This window comes from Plectropomus leopardus, chromosome 9 (assembly GCF_026936395.1).
Source record: "Plectropomus leopardus strain MGB_pleo_1.0 chromosome 9, ASM2693639v1, whole genome shotgun sequence".
In the NCBI taxonomy this organism is placed as follows: Eukaryota; Metazoa; Chordata; class Actinopteri; order Perciformes; family Serranidae; genus Plectropomus; species Plectropomus leopardus.
Genome location: NC_142184.1, coordinates 15,665,549 through 15,685,000, shown reverse-complemented (window position 1 = coordinate 15,685,000; position 19,452 = coordinate 15,665,549). Strand labels below are relative to the sequence as shown.

The 19,452-nt window shown below is 44.3% G+C and overlaps 1 protein-coding gene across 3 annotated transcripts in view; it reads left to right on the top strand.

Moving 5' to 3' along the window:
- The window catches only part of zbtb46 (zinc finger and BTB domain containing 46), a 73,820-nt gene extending 54,984 nt beyond the window's left edge, over nucleotides 1–18,836 (top strand). For 2 of the 3 annotated variants that reach the window (XM_042491128.2, XM_042491127.2), the window contains exons 4-7: nucleotides 2,088–2,369; nucleotides 7,807–8,156; nucleotides 9,613–9,655; nucleotides 9,768–12,498. In XM_042491128.2, the coding sequence (XP_042347062.1) occupies nucleotides 2,088–2,369; nucleotides 7,807–8,156; nucleotides 9,613–9,655; nucleotides 9,768–10,567 (1,475 nt within the window). In that variant the 3' untranslated portion in view covers nucleotides 10,568–12,498. Of the gene's footprint in view, nucleotides 1–2,087; nucleotides 2,370–7,806; nucleotides 8,157–9,612; nucleotides 9,656–9,767; nucleotides 12,499–13,367; nucleotides 13,544–14,575 lie in introns of those variants that run through there. The other variant, XM_042491129.2, reaches the window with a different exon arrangement.
- The last annotated feature ends 616 nt before the right edge of the window (nucleotides 18,837–19,452 follow it).

Sequence of the window (19,452 nt, the reverse complement as noted above, 5' to 3'; positions counted from 1 at the left end):
GAGTGGAGGGAGATGGGGGTCAGAGGTGACCCTCTTTTCTCTCCCTCTCTCCCTTGCTTCCTCTCCTTCCATTTGTCTGCCTCTCCTTTCTCCATATATGTGTGTGTGTGTTTGTTGTTGGCCCACAGCAGATCTATGTTATTGATTGACTCTTGTGGCTGCTGGGCTGCCCACTGAAGGAGGGGGCAGAGCTCTAATGAATTCCTGCACCTCATGCCCCTTGCGCCAACCCCTACACCCCCTCCTTAATTAACTTTGTGTGTGTTTGTGTGTGCGCGGGTTGAGGCGGGGGTGTGCGTGGATGCACGGGTGTGTGTTTTGTGTGTATCTTCTGTTGCTTCCTCCACAGCTCGACACCCCCGCTTTTACACTCCCCTGCCTTTTTTCTCTCCTCTCTTTTTCTTCTTTTTCTCTTCATGCCTCCTCTTTTCTGTCTTCATTCCTCCTACTTTATCTCCTCCTTTTTATATCTTCTTCTGCTAGTAGTTTGATGGCCGCTGATTACTTCGTATGTATGTCACTGTTATCTGTCGCGCCCCATCTCCTTCCCCCAACCGCCCTCAATATCTCAGCCGTATCTCTACACCTTTCAGATCTATGCGTGTATGTGCAACTCTGCATACAGAGCGTGTATCCATCCATCTGATCTGTGATCATTTATCTATACCGAGCATGAAAAATGACTGACACTGTGTGTGTGTGTGAGTGAGTGAGTGTAAGAGAGAGAGAGAGAGAGAGAGAGAGAGTGGTCAACATTGACCCAGTAGGCTGTGAAGAGGCTGTATACCCATCGGTATTCCAGACGTGGAGGCAAACTACTGTCTCTGTCACCTTGACTCCCCCTGCAGCAGATGAGCTCTGGGCTGCACAGGAAACACTTAGCACTACCTGCCTGTAGTTAAAATGGACAATAGGGCTATTCTGTTCTCTTGCTCCCATTTTATTTTTTTCGCTCTTTCTTTCTGCTTTCGCTTCTCTGCTCTGTGCCCTCGCGTCACCCCTGTTTCTGTCTTCACTTTGTTTATTCCCCATTACCTTTAAGTGTGATTTCAGCTGTCACTGCATGGGCTTTGTGCAACCGTAGACTTATATATTAGGATGCCAGAGGGTTTCTGTCCAGGACCATCACACGTAATTACGCACGCTCCTTAAGGCTAGTCGCAAGTCTGCACTCAGAAGTCTTGTGTGTTTGTTTTAGGTGTAGACAAGCCATTCTTTCAAAAGTCTCTTGCGCCTGTGATGTGCGTGATGTGTATTTTTGTCAAAGTCTTTGTTGGAGAAAGCAACCTGTCATCAGTTAAATGTCAATTAGGAGGCAATGAAAGTGTGTCCGTATTTGTGTGTATGTGTGTGTGTGTGTGTGTGTGTGTGTGTGTGTGTGTGTGTGTGTGTGTGTGTGTGTGTTGAGTGGAGCTGTCGTCAACAGTGTGGTCTGACAGTCTTGTAGATCTACAGTGGAACCTCCAGCGACATGTCTACCGCTGACAGCTTCTCTACACACTCTGCTTTCAACGACACTGACGGCTAAACACACACGCAGACATAACGCACATACCTCTTCTGTGTCTGCCTCCCTCTCTCTTTCTCTCTCTCACACTGTCTCTTTATGATCTCCCTGTATTTTTGTTGACTGTTGATGATGAGGTGTGTTAGGGAGTCGAGGAGAGAGAGGGATGATTCAGAGCGGTGACGTGTTGGTTGTCGCTACCGAAAACACTGGGTGTAAACGATGACTCGGCTGAGAGGTTTGAAAGAATTGGTTTAACACGGCGGGGTTTTTTTGGTATCGACACTGAATGGCTTCGCTGTCGGGTGAAACCCTAAAATTGAAAAAGTGACAACTATTCACAGTTTTTTTTTTTATCCCCATGAAATAAATCCAAGAGTGTCAGGATTTTCAGCCTATAGCAAACCATGTAATCCCTCTAATTAAGTTAAACAATGCTGTGTGAAATGTTTTGAGGCACTGTCCCCTGCCACCTACTTTTTTCTCCGCTTAAGTTTGTTTAAAAAACATTTTAATGTTAGTCTGTGATGGCTAACACTAGAGCCTCACCCATCTTCTATTACTTCATCCTCTTTTTCAGGGGCAGACGTGACCGAACCCAACAGCTCAGACAGCCGCGGCGAACGCCTCGACTTCTTCCTCAAACAGGAAGAGCCTCTCACCACAGAGCCCAGCTACCTGGGACCCAACGAATCGGAGGAGGCCGGGGGAGGAGGTGGGGGCGGAACGATCTCATCTGTAGCCAATCTGAAGGCAGCGCTGATGAGTAAGAACAGTCTGCTGTCTCTGCGGGCTGAGATGATGGGAGATGATAACCCCTTGCTGTACGAGTACCTGCCCAAAGGAGCACACTCCCTGTCTTGTAAGTCACTATTTACTAACACTGCACTCACACTGATTGTTACGCACACACACATCATTATAACTCACACACTGCTTTCAATCTACTGGTGTATCTCTGAGTACCTGTTCATGTGGTCACCTTTGAGACATAAAACATACAGGCTTGACCTGCTTTTGACATGAGTGTCCTCTTTCTCTTCATCAGCCACTGTCTTTCGATAACTCTGAATGTGTGTGTGTGTGTGTGTATGTGTGTGGTGCCACTTGAGTGTGTAAAGAGTTTGTGTGGCAATGCCAGTGAAGACTAGTCATCGGTGACTCAGTGAGAGAACATTTTGCTGGGATCGCTCTCGCTTTCGTGAGAAAAATTTGTTTGGTTTTTCATGTGACAGTTTCTTTGTGCGTATCAGTGTGTCTACGGCTGTATTTCACAGCAGCAAAATAACACAACAGAACTGCAGCAACTGTTCAGATATTATTTACTTAACCGCATTTCAGCATGAAGAACGATGAAGCGATTTGCTCCACTCAACAGCTACGGCACAAACCTTTGCATCCTGTTAAAAGCTTTAAAATGAGGGGTATTTTCTCAAAATTGTGAGCCTAAAAATAACCACTGAAACATTGAATTATGACAGAGAAATGTGATGTCATGCAAGGTGAAATAGATTACAACAAAATGTAGAATTTTAAGCTTTTTTTTTGAGTGTTTGTTCACTATCATATTTGTTGGGGGTTTTTTTTGCGATGATGTGTTAGTAAATGGTTTTAATTTTTTAAGCATTTAACAACCCTCCTTCCTTATTTAAATGTCCAAATATCTGTCCACAAAACTAGTAAAATAACAGCTGAAATGTTCCACTTAAAGTCTCCACTTACTTTGGAATAAACTACATCAAAATTAGATCAATAAACATCCTTATTTGTGCTTAATTTGTCCACGTTAACAAGAGCTTCTTTTCCTTCGTTCAGTCAGTTTTTTTGCCTTTAGCGAGGGTGTTAAACTGTCAGTGTCTACATGTGTGTGTTTCTCCGTGTGTGTGCCAGCGCGAGCGTATATTTGCTTGAGTCCGTGTCCGCGTGGGCACATTTGTGTGTGTGTGTGTGTGTGTGTGTGTGTGTGTAACTCGTGTGTTTGTGTCTCTTTGCTTTTACTGGCTAGTAATTGGATCTTTTGTCCCGAGTTCTGCCTGTCTTTGTGAGCTGAAGAAAGCAAAGGAAGGGTACAACTCGGAGCCGAGTCATGCCTTTTGAGTTGAGCCCCACTCACCTCCAAAATAAAAGAGCGGGCCAAGACTGAATAGACCGAAACACACGTTTGCAGTTGCACATACATGCTCGCACACGCACGTCACATCACATCACCCCTTTTGTGTAAGTGTTAAGTGTGTGGGATTGAGATGTTTCTGTTGGCTTAAAGAGGAGAATCAGATGCTGTCACAGCACAGATAGACAGCCTCACAAGCTCCCGAAAAGAGAAAAAGAGGCTTTTTGATACACTTACACACACTTTACAGCTACACTCAGCCTTTACTATATGAATAGGAGATTTGGAGAATTCAGAGAATGTTAATCATTTGCTCCCAGCGTGGAAAAAAAAGCATGTTGAATGAGTCTTATAGCAGTATTTCAGTTGACACCAAAGAAACCTCAGGGAGGTTTTTGGTTAGCCGAACCCTATTTTGAATTCACTACACAATAGGGGTTGGGGAAATGGGCTTGTTGAGATGGCCAACAACCTCCCCTCCCTCCGCGGGTCTGTCCCTGTGTCTAAATGAGGACAGAAAATAAACAAACACTGTACCTCAGATTACTGGGCGGAGGAGAAGTCTGCCGGGTTTGACAGATCGCTGCACCCTGCCTCCCTCCCCTCCATTCAGCCCTCTTCCCCCCTCCTCCCTGCTTCTCCTTCACCCCTGCTTAACATCCTTCCTGTCCTTTCCCTCCTGTACTCCCCCTCACGCCATCCATCCCTCCCTCCTTCCTTCCCTCCATCCATTTCTCCTTCACCCCTCCTTAACACTCATCCCTCACACTCTCCCTCCCCTTTTGGCCAGCTCCTGCAGTTCCTCCTTATTTGTCTCACTTCTCTCTCCTCTCTCTCTCTCTCTCTTTCCCCCTACTTTTACTTCAGCTGTGGAGCATCAAAGTGTGTTGGTTTAAAATCCTGGGAAAGTATTGATCTAGGCAGAGAGGAGGTAGAGCAAGGTCACCTGGCCCAATTCAAGAGAGACCACTGAATATAGCAAAAGGCCTTGACACAGAGCTTCTGTCTCCCCCCCTCCTTCTCCCTCCTTTTCCCTCCTTCTCTGTATAATTGACTCTTTAATAAAACATGCTTCTCCTAAAGATTCATACATCCAAAAATCGGACCAAACTGAGAATCGATGTCCTACAGTTTAACCACTGAACACTTCGCTCTCTTCACATTTAGCAATTCAAACCCAGCTGACCTTCACCTTGTTGACAGGGCCCGCGATTCAAAATGCAACAGCTCCCTCTCTTCGCCCATCCTTTGCATGGGTCACGGACTACATCCTGCTAGCATGTGGAATGCCAAAATAAAGTGGGACCGGTCTGTATGTCAATCAGCCTTCTGAATCCAATTAAGATCATTGGGATTTGGCCCCACTACCCCTTCCGTGCGTCAGACAATCAATGCCAGACAATGGATTTTGCCGGACCATCCCCGCGCACCTGTCCACACCGCCACCGAGTACTGGCTGTAAAGAACATCCAATTAACTACAGGGATCATACTGACATTATTGAACTTTTCTCTCCGCTGCCTGCTCTCATCACTTCACATCTACTTTTGAAAATTGACTCACCCTGTACAGTAGCTCCCTGTGGCTCCATAGCTACTCTCTGTTTTTTTTTATGGTTTTCATATATGATTGTGACACAGATCTGGTGACTTTTCAGATTGAAAATGTGGATCGTATATAGCAACACCATACCTCCTTACGCCCGTTTTACAAGAGGAATGGAACAGTAAGGGTCAATAGATATATAGATATAGATATCAATGCAAGTGTAATAACTGTCAATCTGGTAGTGGGATTTTACATTAAAGGCCACCTAATTCACCAAACTTTTTTGGAAAGTCCTGGCACTTTTTCAAAAACATCTCTGAATCCGATACTAGCTTATTTTTCCTTTATCATTAAAACACTGAAGGAGAGTAAAGCTATCCAGAGGTCATAGCAAACAATGAGAGGATTCACTCATTTTTTAAGTGAGGTTGTATGAGGTACTTATCTGTAGTCAGTGTCTTACATACAGTAGATGTCAGTCATCACGTCCCCAGTTTAGAGAAGCGGCACGATATCAACACAGAAGCTAAGAAATGTACTGCTGTTAAGGAATCAGCAACAATACCTATTTATTGTGAGATTCTCTGTCCAGTTACATTTTTTAAAAATACTGTAGTTAAGCAAATGTGCATGGTATGACAATTGTGAAACTTTCACCTTAAAACTGGTATATTGCTGCAACCCTACATCAGATCACCAGTTTCAGCAGGGGAACCGTGAACAGAATCAGTTCCCGTCTATGCTCTCATCAAAGCCACCAGACTCCATAAAGTCATTTTAGCTTGCTGATCATTGGTGCTGCTGGTTTACAGCTGCCTGCTGTCTAACTGATCGAGGCAGTGGTAAACCAGCAGCGTCTGTGTTCAGCGATGTTAAATTGATATTTTTCTAAACGGAGTCTGGCTTTGAAGAGAGCGATAAAACAACTTAATTTGCCTGTCTGAAATCACTCTCTGACTTTAAGGTAAAGCAGTGAAAATACTCTAAATACAGAGTATACTTAAACTGATATTGACATTTTTAGGTGGCTAAAGTATGCTTGGTTGCTGCACTCCTTAAGCAGTCGATTGCTTAGCTTCGATGTTGAACTTCAGCCTGCTTCTCCAAACTGGGAGTGTAGTCACTGACATATACTGTTTGAGATATGCTGTCGATGGCTAAGTACCTTAAACAACCCCACTTGAAAAAGTCTGAACTATCCCTTTAAGTGTTTTGTCATGAAGAACTCCTCCTAACAGACTTACCAAGTTTTAGTTGATTAGCTATTGGCAGCTGGTCAGTAAGCTTACAGTAATTGTCTCCCAAAAGCCTAAATAGACCTAATAGGTCCTGACCCCGCTCCAACTGCAGGTGCAGGAGAGGACGCAGGTTGTGTTTTAGTTCCTCTGCCATCATTCTGCGTTAAAGTAATTCAGTTACTCTACATTAATGTGTTTTTCTCCTCTCTTTTACTCTTGTCGCTGTGCCGTGAGTCAGCCTGCTGTTATTTGTATTCTTTACAGCTTGCCAGACACGACTGCAATATTAAACTCTGTGAGACAAGATTGCAAAAAATTAGTCGTATGTCGGGATTCTTCAAGTGGCTGTTTATCCCAGTCGACGCTCCTTTCCTGAGAAGCGGTCACTGCCGGAATACCATTTGTTAATGAGCTGCTCCCTCTCACCTGTAGCTCATCTCTTTACTCTCTGTCTACATTTCTGCCTCCCTCTTAATGTTGTTCCTCCCGTCGCTGCTGGGAGGTGGGGAAGAGGAGATGGGGAGTTGAGCATTTGTGTGTGTTCTCAGTAAGTGGGAGTGGGGAGTGTCGGGCGCGGTAGTTTAACATTCCAGGAATCCGTCCACGGTCGAGCCTCATGGTTGTGTGATTCTGTCCGTTGTGCAGAGGAGGGCAATGAATGGCTAACCCACTGCATAACTCTGGAGACATTCCCCTAAAATGCTGCCCACACTCACACATACACACACACACAATCCAGAATAACCTGCTACACATTACACTTTGATTCATATGCACTATCAGAAAAAGAGATGCACTCTCAGTACTAATGGCGATATTAATGTAGCAGAGAAAAACCTTCTGTGTGAATAGTTATAGAGTGCTAAAGGCTCTGTAAGAAATTTGAAATTCTTCATCCAGCGTGCCTTAACTTGTTGCCGGTAAACATCTTACATGGTCGATATAGTCGTCCTTTACCCTGCGTGTACAAAAAGTCTTCACTTGAGCTGCAAGATGGCTCCTCTCCAAAACAATCTCCCTCCACGCTACAGAGGATCCTCAAGCCCTCTCCTTATATGCATTTTACTCGCTCACACAGCACATGCACACTCTCTCACAAAACACACAAACGCTGCCATCCTCTGCGCACGCATGTGGGTGGAAGGAGAAGGAGAGCAGAGGAGCGAAAGAAACAGAGAGAGAAAGAGAGAAGAGAAGCCCTAACCCTTTCCCCTCGGCTGGTGGAAAGTGAAACTTCAGAGTTTTTCTTCCTCCCCCTCTCCATAGTGTTTGATAGTGTAGCACTGGCAGCCTCTGTGTGCCCCCCTGCCCACTCTCTCCCGTTGTGTTCTGGTGGCCAGCTGCTTGCAGAGTTGCAGTTGTACGTGAGTGGGTGGGTGAGACTCGTTTCCTGTGCTCCTCAGGGCTCCGCTCCAACAACTACTGCAGCACGCTCCGGCCAGGGGCCACGGGGGCCACTATTCATAACAAACAGGGGGCTGGCTCCTCTCCTCCTCCTCCTCCTCCTCCTCCTCCACCTCTTCCTCTTCTTCCTCCTCATCTTCCAACATCACCACCACCACTACCGCCATCTTCATCATCATCAACATCAGCATACTACCCACCCACTCCACCCACACCACTGCACCCCTCTGAGCCTCGGCCCCTGGAGGCCCCCGGTCTGCGGGCTGGGGCACCCCAGCTGCGCTCAGAAGGGTTGGACATGGAAGTGGAAGAGGCCCCCGAGGGCCCGGAGCCCTCCACCTTGCCTGAGGTAAGCACGCAGAGCCTGGCTCAGCTCCAGGGCAGAGGCTGCTCTCTGGGTACCGTTCCTCCACTCAGATAAAAGTTTGTAAGAGTGAGTGGAGATGTGTATCCAGGGGGGCAGCTTCACCCTGCAAACACACCGAGGGGGGTTGAGGCGATGGAGGACAGAAAGTGACATAGTGGGGCTTTATGAGGAGAAGTGGGGGTTAATGGGGTTATTTTTCAACATTGGCAAGTCTTTCTCACACAGTGTCGCTCAACCCCTCTCTGTATCTCACTCTCAGTGTGGAATCTGGCACATTTCCTGCTACACTGTTTTCTTTTGTTTGTCTTTCTTTTCTCTGCGCTTTGTTTGCTTTCTCTTCCTTTCAGATTTTCCAATTCTTCACTCTTGTCTCTGTTTTTTCATATCATATTTTTTAATATAGCCCAGACCCAAATTCACCTTCGAGCCAAGAGTCTTTGCTCAGCATTAGCGGTAATGTAGTTTATAGCGGTTACATTCGAGATGACACATCTGGTCACAATGGCAGCGTGTGCTTAGAGATGGCAGATAACGGGCAAGGTAGTGAGATGAGACTGAGTAGAATCAATACAAGTAGACAATGAGAGGTTTGCTCTTGCTGCCCAGGAAATTGTTTGTTCTGTTCGGCGTGTGTGTGTGTGTGTGTGTGTGTGTGTGTGTAAGAGAGAGAGAGTGAGTGTGGGCGTGTGTGTGAGCATGGCAGTATGAGCATGTGTGGATGTGAGTTTTGTGCCAGTCTGAGAGAGAGAGAGAGAGTGTGTGTGTGTGTGTGTGTGTGTGTGTGTGTGTGTGTGTGAGTGTGAGAGAGAGAGAGCGCGCCTGCGTGCGTGCATGAGTGTTTTAGGAGCAGCATTTGATTTCAGTGGACCTGCCTCCCAACAAGCCTCCCTATCTCTGCGGACAAGCCATCTGTTTGCCCAGTGCATGGTGTTCTGTTCTTAGAGAGGGGGTGGAGGAGGAGGTGGTGGAGGAGGAGTGTAGGGGCTGAGGAAATGGGTGGGGGTGAAGGAATTGCAGGAGTAGATGGAGTAAGGATAGAGTTTAGATGGGATGTAGATGAGAGAAAAGAGAGGGGTGAGAGGTGTTTGGCGCACCTTGCTGTATCAGGCAGATAAAATTATTAATACTGTAGATCAACCTAACTGCTCATTCTGTGTCTCATAGGACGCCGCTAGCATCCAGGAACTGTCAGCTATTTAAAATATTTTTTCTGTTTGCTTGCTAATCTCTAACAATTTATCTGTGTCTTTAAATCATTCTGATCTATGTGTTTCTCTTATTTTTTTCTGTTTTTATGTCTTTTGTTTCTCACATATGTGAAAAAGGGTTGCCTTCACAGCTTGTCTCACCTGCCTGCCTCCTGCATGCCCAGACAACAATCCATACAGACTGTATAAATGTGTGTGTGTTGACATAACGGGATGTTTTGTGCTTACAGGAGGGTGTCAAAGACAAGGAAGATATGAAAGAATACAGCACAGGTATGGTTTTAAAACTGAAGTATGTCATGTCTAGATAACTTAAGAGAGGTTTGTGCCTTTTTTATCTCTCTCTCTCTCACTTTCACTCTCACTTTTCTTCTCGCTATCTCAGCCTTGGAAGGTGACCAGTCTCCTGTCGAGAGGGATCAGATGGGCGATGAGAGCTGTGCTGGTGGCTTGACTGTGCCTGCGTCAGTGTCCGTGGCTGGCAAAGGGACTAAAAGGCCGATGGTGCTGAGTGAAGAGGCTGGGTCAGGGAAAAGAGTCCTGCCAGATCCCAGTGCTTGGCCCTCACAGGGGTTCGCCTGCTCCCTGTGCAACCGGCTGTTCAGCAGCCTGGAGCATCTCAGGGAACACGAGTATCGTCACACCCTGTCTCTGATGGCCTTGTCCCTGGACTGGCCGAGCATTCAGGGTCCGCACCATCAACCTACCCAGCCTCGGCACCAGTTACAGTCCCAGCCTCTCCCCTTCCACCAGTCTCTCTACCGCCCTGCGATGGCCGAGCCTACGCCGGCACGCTACCTCTGCTCCCAGTGCCCTGCCAGCTTCACCCTCAAATCTAACGCAGACCGACACGAGAAGACCATCCATTTCAAGAAGAAGCTGATGCAGTGCGTTTACTGTCTGAAACACTTCCGAGACCGCACAGACCTGCACAGGCACCTGTCCTCTGTGCACTCCAAAGAGCGAGGGCACACCTGCCCTGCCTGTGCCAAGGCTTTTAGCACCCAGAAAAACCTGGCGACACATGTTAAAGTGTGCTGCCAGGTGGGGACGGTGCCAGGAGCGGTGCTGGGAGGCAGTGCCGGGATGGAAATGTCTCAGGGCGGGGTTATAGATTCACTGTGGCGGCTTTCTCAAGAGATGAAAGTTGACAATCACGATCTCAGCATCAATGTGGAAAACTGAGGCAGGCTGCCGGCTTATGCACACACATTCATACCCATCGGTTCGCAGCGTATCCTCACGTGTTATACGTTCATGCCAAAATATGCTCTGTGGCGTCATTGCACTGAGAAGGGAAGAATTCCTTTTAAAAATATATGATGACACGATTATAAATACAAAGGGACACCACTCTTTTTTAATTTATGTCATTATTTTTAGCATGAATTGACAGTTTACATGTCAACAATGCACAATTGCTATGCAAGCTGATTTGTTGAAGCAACCGACTGAAATTATAAGACAAACTGTTACATTTTTTTAGTTATCTTTAGGTTTATGATTAATTTATTTTGCACTGATTGGACCCATTAACAGGTGAATAACTTTATGTGGCGGTGCTGGGTGGAGAGACAGAGGGGGGAGTCTTTCCGCCTCCCCAAACTACACCACTTGTCTGGTGCTCTGTCGCCAGACACCAGTCTGACTTAAGTCTTCTCTCCTTTTTAGGCAGAGAGATCTTTATCTTTGTGACCACCCCTGCATTACGGGCACAAAGACACTCAGACACAGTTCAGATATGCCAGGCTTCGCTGTGGCTCACAGCGTACACAACCACACCACCTGCAGGAAATTTGTAGAATTGCAGCATGGGAATAAAGACTCCAAAGTGATTATTTCTGCTGCCGGTGTCAGTGCACCTCAGCTAATATGTTTTAAAACAACTTAAACCTTAACGGAATATTTTTTAAAAATACTGGGGTTACTTTTCTCCATGCTGTATTTGAAAAAAAAACAAACAAAGTAATTGTATGATCACCCCCTCTGGACACGTATAAACTTGTCTTCCATCATTATTCCGACATGATTGCCTTCAGTCAGCGCTGTCACATCAGTGCAGATGGAGGGGATGTGCCGAACAACACAAAGCAAGCAAAAACAATAGACCAGTAGCGGCTGAGATGGGGGTTGGGTAGTGTCATTTTCTCTCTCCGTCCATCTCCTCTGTCCCAGATCTGTAAGTCTTCTAGTGGCTGGAGTGTGGCTGGAGCTGGACAGTAATTGGTCCTTCACGGCTCCGGCCCTTCTTAACCTCTGACCTCTTCATCTGAAGAGGATGTGGGGAGCGGCAGACAAATGCCCCTTGAACCAGCTTAGTGATGTCACTGCCACATAATAGTCTGGTTGTGAAGAGTGAAGACAAGCGGGGAAAATGTAGGAGAGGATTGAGGGAGATGGCGTAGACAGTTAGGTGGAGGGTGTTGCAGAGCTGCAAGATATTGGAATTGGCACACTGGCTTCAGAATCATCGCTAATGTAAATTCACACCGATTTCTGCCAAAATTTGCTCATTTGAGTTTACAGCAGGCCTCCAACTATAATTTAACCAAGATATTTCCCTGATACGGCCCAGTTATAAAGGCTTATCATGTGTATACCCATATTGTGAGTACTATACCCAAAGGGAAGACACCCACCTGTGTTTCCCTCTAATCTTCCACAGTCGACACATGGAGCTGTAATTTCTGTGTCCTCGGTTAAAGCAGGACTGGTGTCTGTTGGGACTGTACCCCCTTTGCTGTGGTTCACATACACACAGGGAACTCCCGAATGCCAAATCCTTTCTAATACAAAAACCCATTTCTCAGGTAGCACACTCTGTCCTAGCCAGCAGCTGAAACAGACTGGCAGGCTCAGAAAGTCAGGAACTAATCAGGAACTCTGCAGAGCCGTTCAGGAGAAATGGCAAAACTGTACGGCTGTTGTGTGGCTTTTTTTTGTTTTTGTTTAGGTTGAATGTGTTGTAAATATTGAAAGATATTTCATTTTAGAGTATCAAATTTTTTCCTTGAAAACAAAACCCATGTATACTGTACACAGATATGTACTTTTCTAAACAGAATGAGATTCTGCTTGTAGTTTTTATGCTGTAATTAAACTGTGCTGGAAAAATGTTTAAACCTCTCTGTAGTTTTTATCTGTTATCTGCACATCATTCACACGATCAAAAATATTACTTTCTTTGCATTTTAACTTGCCGCTCTAAAAAATAATCTCAAATGTGTTGTGCAGCTGCATGTTTTTGAGTGTTTAATCAGAGCAGAAGTCGATTTGCTGATGGAGGTAATTATAATGTATCACTTCAGAGCTTATAACCCTGAGCTGTGTGTTTGACCCCGTCCTTGATGCACAGTAGTTGTGTTGTGTAGTGCTTGTGTACTCATAAATCCAGTCCTGATCTCTCACTGTATGCTTTGACTGTAAAGTTTCTCACACACACAAACACACACACTGTCTGTTTACTTGGATGCCCTTCACCTGGCTTAACTACCATTTAAGTCTAGACCTTGAGATAATTGGCTTACTAGACCTCTACACAAGATTTGGACATGGTATTAACATTAGTTTTTATTTTAATTTCTTTGCTGAAGCCTTCCTTTGTGTGTGTGATTTTATTTCCCTCACCTATCTTGTCATTGTCTGTGTTTGTCTTTCTGTCTGTGTTTTGCTGTCCATTGCAGAGACCCTCTAGAGCAACCAAGGCAGACTTGACTGTTGTGTGTCGTGTTTATAGTATCTCTTTTCCTTTATTGCTTTAGTATGGAGGAAGAGCTGTTGCCAGGGCAACTGTAGCTTTGACTGGAATTGGGGTGGCCATGGGAATTGATGGTACATTTCTAGACCATGCCGCTAATTAAATGTAATAACTGAAAAGTGACGCGTTGGTTTATTTAAAAGAGCTTCATTCAACACTAATCTTTTTTATTTATTTATTTTTTATTTCTCTCCTCCACCCCCTCCATCCCTCCTTCTGTCCCTATAGTGAATGACTTCACGGTGATCCGTAAAAAGTTCAAGTGCCCCTACTGCAGTTTCTCTGCTATGCATCAGTGCATCCTGAAGAGGCACATGCGCTCCCACACCGGAGAGAGGCCCTACCCCTGTGAAATCTGTGGCAAGAAGTTCACCAGAAGGGAGCACATGAAGAGGCACACGCTGGTGAGTGCAGCTCTGTGACTACTAGTAGGGTCAGACCTAAAAAGTCCATTGTGTAGGTTTTAGGGGATATATTGTCAGAAACTGAATATAATAGATATGTTGTCACTTGTATATTCTCACCTGAAAATAAGAATAATTTTTGTCACCTTTGAATGACACGTTTATATCTACATAGGGAGTGAATCCTCTTCCATAGAGATTTCCATGTTGCACCTCCATGTTTCTACAGTAGCCCAGAATAGACAAACAAAACACTGGTTCTAGACAGGAACATTTTCATTTTCATGTCTTCATGTCAGCCACCGTATTTAGCAGGCTCTTTGCAACGAGCAGCAATGGAAAACAGATTTTTTAATGTGAAACCACTTTATTCAGTGTTTTTGTCAGTTTGAATCACTGGGTCCATTTGTTTTGGAGAAAAGGAGACCTCTGCAGATAAATTGGCTCTCGGTGAAAACCTTCTGAACGTCTGGATCTTAAGTTATCGGAAAAAAACACGTGAGAACAGAGATAGAGAACAGAGATTACCAAGTGGAGGGTAAGCGGCTCGTCTGCGATGAGCTGAACAGTCAGGGAAACACTGATTCTTACCATGAAACTGCATAATTCAGTGTTTTTAGAAGTTTTAATCACCAGGTCCATTTGTTTTGGAGGGAAAGAGACCTCTGCGGATATTTCGGCTCCCTGTAAATACTGGGGAGGTCTGGATTAGAAAAAACGTGAGCACACATTAGCAGGTGCTCGTCTGCAACAAGCATTTTAGAAACACTGATTTGTAAAGTGAAACTAATTTTTTACCGGTTTTAATCAACGGGTCCATTCACTTTGGAGGGGTGGAGACGTCTCTGGATAATTTGGCTCCCAGTAAAAACCTCCTGAACAATGAACACCAAAGAATTCTTACTGGGAGAAGTTTCAGCTGGTTGCAAGCTGCAATCCTTTCTGCTAGACGCCTCCAAATGCTCCTAAATCCTACACACTGATCCTTTAAATCCAAATTAAATTTGGAAATTACATGTTTCTGTCCAACAGGTCCACAGCAAAGACAAGAAGTACGTATGTAAAGTGTGCAGCCGAGTCTTCATGTCAGCAGCCAGTGTCGGAATCAAACACGGCTCACGTCGTCATGGCGTTTGTGCCGACTGCTCTGGCCGGGGCATGGCCGCGCTGCTGGACCATAATGGGGAGGTGGGAGGAGACATCTCTCCAGAAGAGGAGCTGTATCCCGGCGATCGCTTCCATGATGACCAGGCAGAGTGTGATGGTGATGGAGAAGGGGAGGAGGAGATGATGGTGGAAGGGGACGGGGAGATGATGGGAGAAGGGGAGGAAGAAGGCGGGAAGTGGAAAGACTCGGGGATGACCGCCGAGGCACACGGAGCACTGGACAATGAGAAGGAGGAGAGCGACTCCTCAGCACAGGAGGGGGAGCAGCAGAACGGGAGCGAGAGGGACTTTGCCTGGATCTCCTAGAATCTGCCAGGCTCCCGCTAGCGGCTCATCAACCAATCTCTGAAGATCTCTTGCGATCTCTCGGGCAGAATCCTCTGCTCTCTTTACCCATTCGTCCCACCGTGGGCAGGCCTTCCTTTGAATGGAAATGCTGTAGGGTGATGCGCGACAATGATCTCAAACCATTACGAGTAACACACTCAAATGCACACACATACACACACACACATACACACACACTTAGGCTATTCTCAACCTTGACTGCCATAGTAGAAGAAGCGTGGTCAAGAGATGGCTCGAGTGCAAGGCTTTTTCTGCTTACCTCCTTTACTCCTGATGCAGTGTTTTGTGTTTCTTTTTCGTGAGGGTTCAGGCCAGAGTCCGGTAGTTTTCTACTCTGTCACAACAGAAATCAACGAGGACGCTGCCAAGGACATGGCCAATGCTAGACTGCAACTTTGTATGTTTGCCATCACAATCACCATGGAAACCAAGGATCACTGACAGTGTAGGGAAAAAGCCAGGAGGGAGGGAAGGAGGGGGGTTTGTCTTGGTCCCACCTCGGCTGTAATGTTTCTGGGGGAAAGTGTCTCCCTGCGAATGAAGGGAGAGTCTACATCTATTGCAAAGCTATGTGTGTCAGAGGAGCGGGCAGCCCGATGGCACATTGTCGATGCAGAGTCCTACTGCCACAGACTTGCACTTTAATGACAACTGACTCCTATCAAAGTCCTGAACCCGTGGTTTACATTTTTGATCTGATCTTTACTTACCTAAACAACTCGGTGACCGCACCTACCTTTAAGGATATACTTTATGTCCTCTTGACTGTTATCACAATATAGAAATCACTGAATCTTTGTGCAGATTGCTGTTTATATAGCCTATGCCTTTTCAGTGGGTTCCTTAATCTTTTCTTCACTTAAGTTAACAGTTTCTATCAATCCATTCCAACAAATACTGGAGATTTGACTAATGTACATATTTTGGGATTTAAAGACGTGAGTGTGTTTGAGACAGAGAGAAACAGAGAGAGTGTATGTCAGAGTTTATACACAGCGTGGAAACAGCTTCCCTGTTTGGAAAATCAACAATGGATCCACATGACCTACACTATTTACTCTTTCTGTCTCTCTCGCTGGTTCAGTTGTGATCGTAGGACCTGAGAGCCACGTCTCTCACACTGAAGGAGGAGCTGCCTTTGTTTCAAAAACTTTTTTGTTTCATTTTTTTCCTGTCATATAATTCCACTTTCTCAGTACAAAATATGCAGCCTCTTTCCATGGTTTATGTTTCCTTTGGTGATACATATTTTCTTCAGCTTTGTGAGGTTAAAAGAAGAGGATCAACAATTGTGCTTGAAATTTTCCGAGTTTGATATTCGTAGAGAGTGTTAATATTAATTTGTTTTGTTCAGCAGCTATTTATTGAAAAACCTGTTTGTGGATTTTTTGAGAAGTCATTCCCTCCCCTCTGTCTCTCTCTCTCTTTCTTTCTTTCTCTCTCCTCTCTGTGCATGTGTGTGTGTTGGGTGTGTTGAACAGGATGGATGGATGTTTTTATGCAAGAACGTTTGAGTGTCCAGTGTCCCAAAAAAAAGTCTATATTGATTTCTTAAGATTATTTCCATGTTTTTTCGGCGATGTTATTGACAATTTAAGTGAGGCAGATGACGTCCTATTATTATAATTATAAAAACAATGATTACTGTTGGTGATGTTACTATTATTAATTATTATTAAGTGCTGGATGCTAAGCTTTATTGTGCGTTCTTTTTTTGATATTTTATATCTTGTATAAGAAAAAAAAAGCTTTTATACTTTGCCTTGTTGTGGACAGCAAGCCATAAGGCTTTTATCAACCTTTTATTGTGCCAGTTTACGCTTTTTCTGTCGTATTTGCTTTTTTTACCGAAGGGGGAACTTCACTGTCAAACTTCTCTGTTAGATATTGATTGAAACATATATTCAGCACACGCTTTTTGCATCACTAATGTACACTAATTGATTAATATCAAACCAAAAACAATCGAGTACCTTGTATACATGAAGTGCTTTCGTTTCACAGTCTGTGTGTGCAGGTGCTTTTTTGGATTTATTGTCGTGGTTAAACAGTTTTTTGTTGTTGGGTTGTTTTTATTTTTTGTCACTATTTGTCACAGTTTGAAAAAAAAGTGCAAATGTTATGGTATTATTGTGATTATGAAGAAGGGCTGTGTGAAAGGACCGGCTAGCTTTTTGAAGATCGCATCTTAAAACCAGTTTGATTTTTTTTCTAATTTCTACTGTCTCACGCCTCGCATGACACACAATCAAGTAGAAATCCAGCATGTAGATGAAACGCTCTTCTCAGATGGTGTTGAGTCTGCATGCTGTGTTTCTACCCGCTGGTGTTTTACCGGCTCGAATCAAGTTCATTTGCAACAAAAGGGAAAGTGAGCGCTGCAGTAGTAACTCTGGGAAACATTTTGCTGCCTGTGTGCTACAGGTGCCATGGACTGCACTTCCCATCAACCCCCACTGAGAAATTTGATTTGTGATGCTTTCTTCATGTCTGGCGATTATTTTATTTGTATTATTTATTGTGTTTTTGTTTTATTAAAAATCTTTGGGTGGAGGAAAAAAAGGAGAAAGACAATGGGATAGGATTTTTATGAATGTCAGTGGTGAGTGTGGAAGGAGCCAATGATCGGTGACAAATCTCTGTCCTGTGGTGCCATTGTGGCCACTGAGAGACATCTGGATGTATGTGTGACCCCCCGGCCCTGCGCTCTTCTCACAACCTGTACTGTATGTCTTCTTCCTCATAACTGGGTTGTACTTCAGGAATACGTCTGCCATCAACCCCTCAATATGTGCCTCAATGACATTTCACCCGTGTGCTTGTGAGAGTGTGTGTTTTCCGAGAGATAGATATGTTGTTTGTTTGTGTCAACGGATAGAGATTACTAAGATGTGTCTGATCAGATTAGAGGTGCAAAACGTTTGTTGTTTTTCGAGGATTTCAAAGAGACAAATCATGATGGGCGACTAGATTCTCCTTCCCACCGTGTGTTGATGACCTTTTGTGCCCTGATTCTGTGGTCTTAACTGCATGCCTGTGCTCATTTTGTCATACCAAAGCGACGTCTTCGGCATCTGCACACAACTGTCTCATTCCACACGATGCAAAACTGGAACTGTTTGCTCTATTGCAGATGAATATGGGTATTCTTAGACGTGTACAAATTGCAATCCTCATTTAGCCTGTATAGCTTGATTCACACGTGCAAATCATGAAGCCATAGATATGGGTATATCTATATTATACTATATTTCAAAATTGGCGCTTTTTACTTTAGATTTTGTTCTTCTACTAAGAGTGATGTGTGTATACCTTCATATATATGAATTTATATTACTATTATATATTATTTATTTTCTCTCAAGTTTCAGAGGGTCTTTGATTTGTAAAAGGTCACACTTGAAGCTTGAGGTTTGTTTATTTTCATTGGGAATATTGTTCAATATGATACTGACTTTATATTGATGATTATCATAAACCTGTGTTTGTAACAAAATGTGTTAAATAATCAAAAAAAAAGAAACTGTCCTGTTTTTACACCAGTTTTGTTTCCAGGCAGATTTAAGTGCTCTTGTGCAGATATTTTTTTGGTTGATAGTACTGATCACAAAACATTTTTACAGCCAACCATGAGCCTCCTGTTTTGATGTTGGGGCCGGCCCACGGGCCATCCAAGCCTCTTTCTAACTTCATGTTTAGTGGAAGAATTAGCTTGACTATTATTTGCAAAAACCAATCAGTCTCAATAAATTTTGAAATTGCTGCTGTAAAGAAGTAACACGTGCATGTGTGGTGCCTTTATGTGTGCCTCTGCCAAATCCCATGTCCAGTTTTTCCAAATAACTGATCTAGATCAGCATGATGCAGATCTGGGATTCCCATGTTTTTCTATGCGGGATCAACTAATCCATTTTACTTTTGTGTTGCTGTTTCAAAGCAATATTTGATTTGGATCACCCTGATCCGGACGCAAACTGTTCAAGATGACCAAATATAGGTAAATGGGAGAACATATCACCATGTAGGCTACTAACTATGTAAAGAAGAAAAGGGAGAATAGCCAGCATGGGGTTCCTTAAGTGATTTTGTTTGTCATGCCATGCCAAATAATCATGAAAATGTCATAGTATACTATGTCATTAGAAATATCATAAAAAGGTCATAGTATGATTTGTTTAAAATATCATTAAAAAAGTCATAGTATAGTTGGTCGTTAAAAATGTTATAGTGGGGTGCCCAGTAGCTCACCTGATAGAGCAGCATCCCATGAACTGAACCTAAGTGTATTCTGTATCTGCAGCATGTTCAATTCTAATCTGCAGCCATTTGCTGCATATCATCCCTTCTACCCCGTTCACCCTTGAGCTTTTCTGCCAAATGAAGCCAAACAGCCA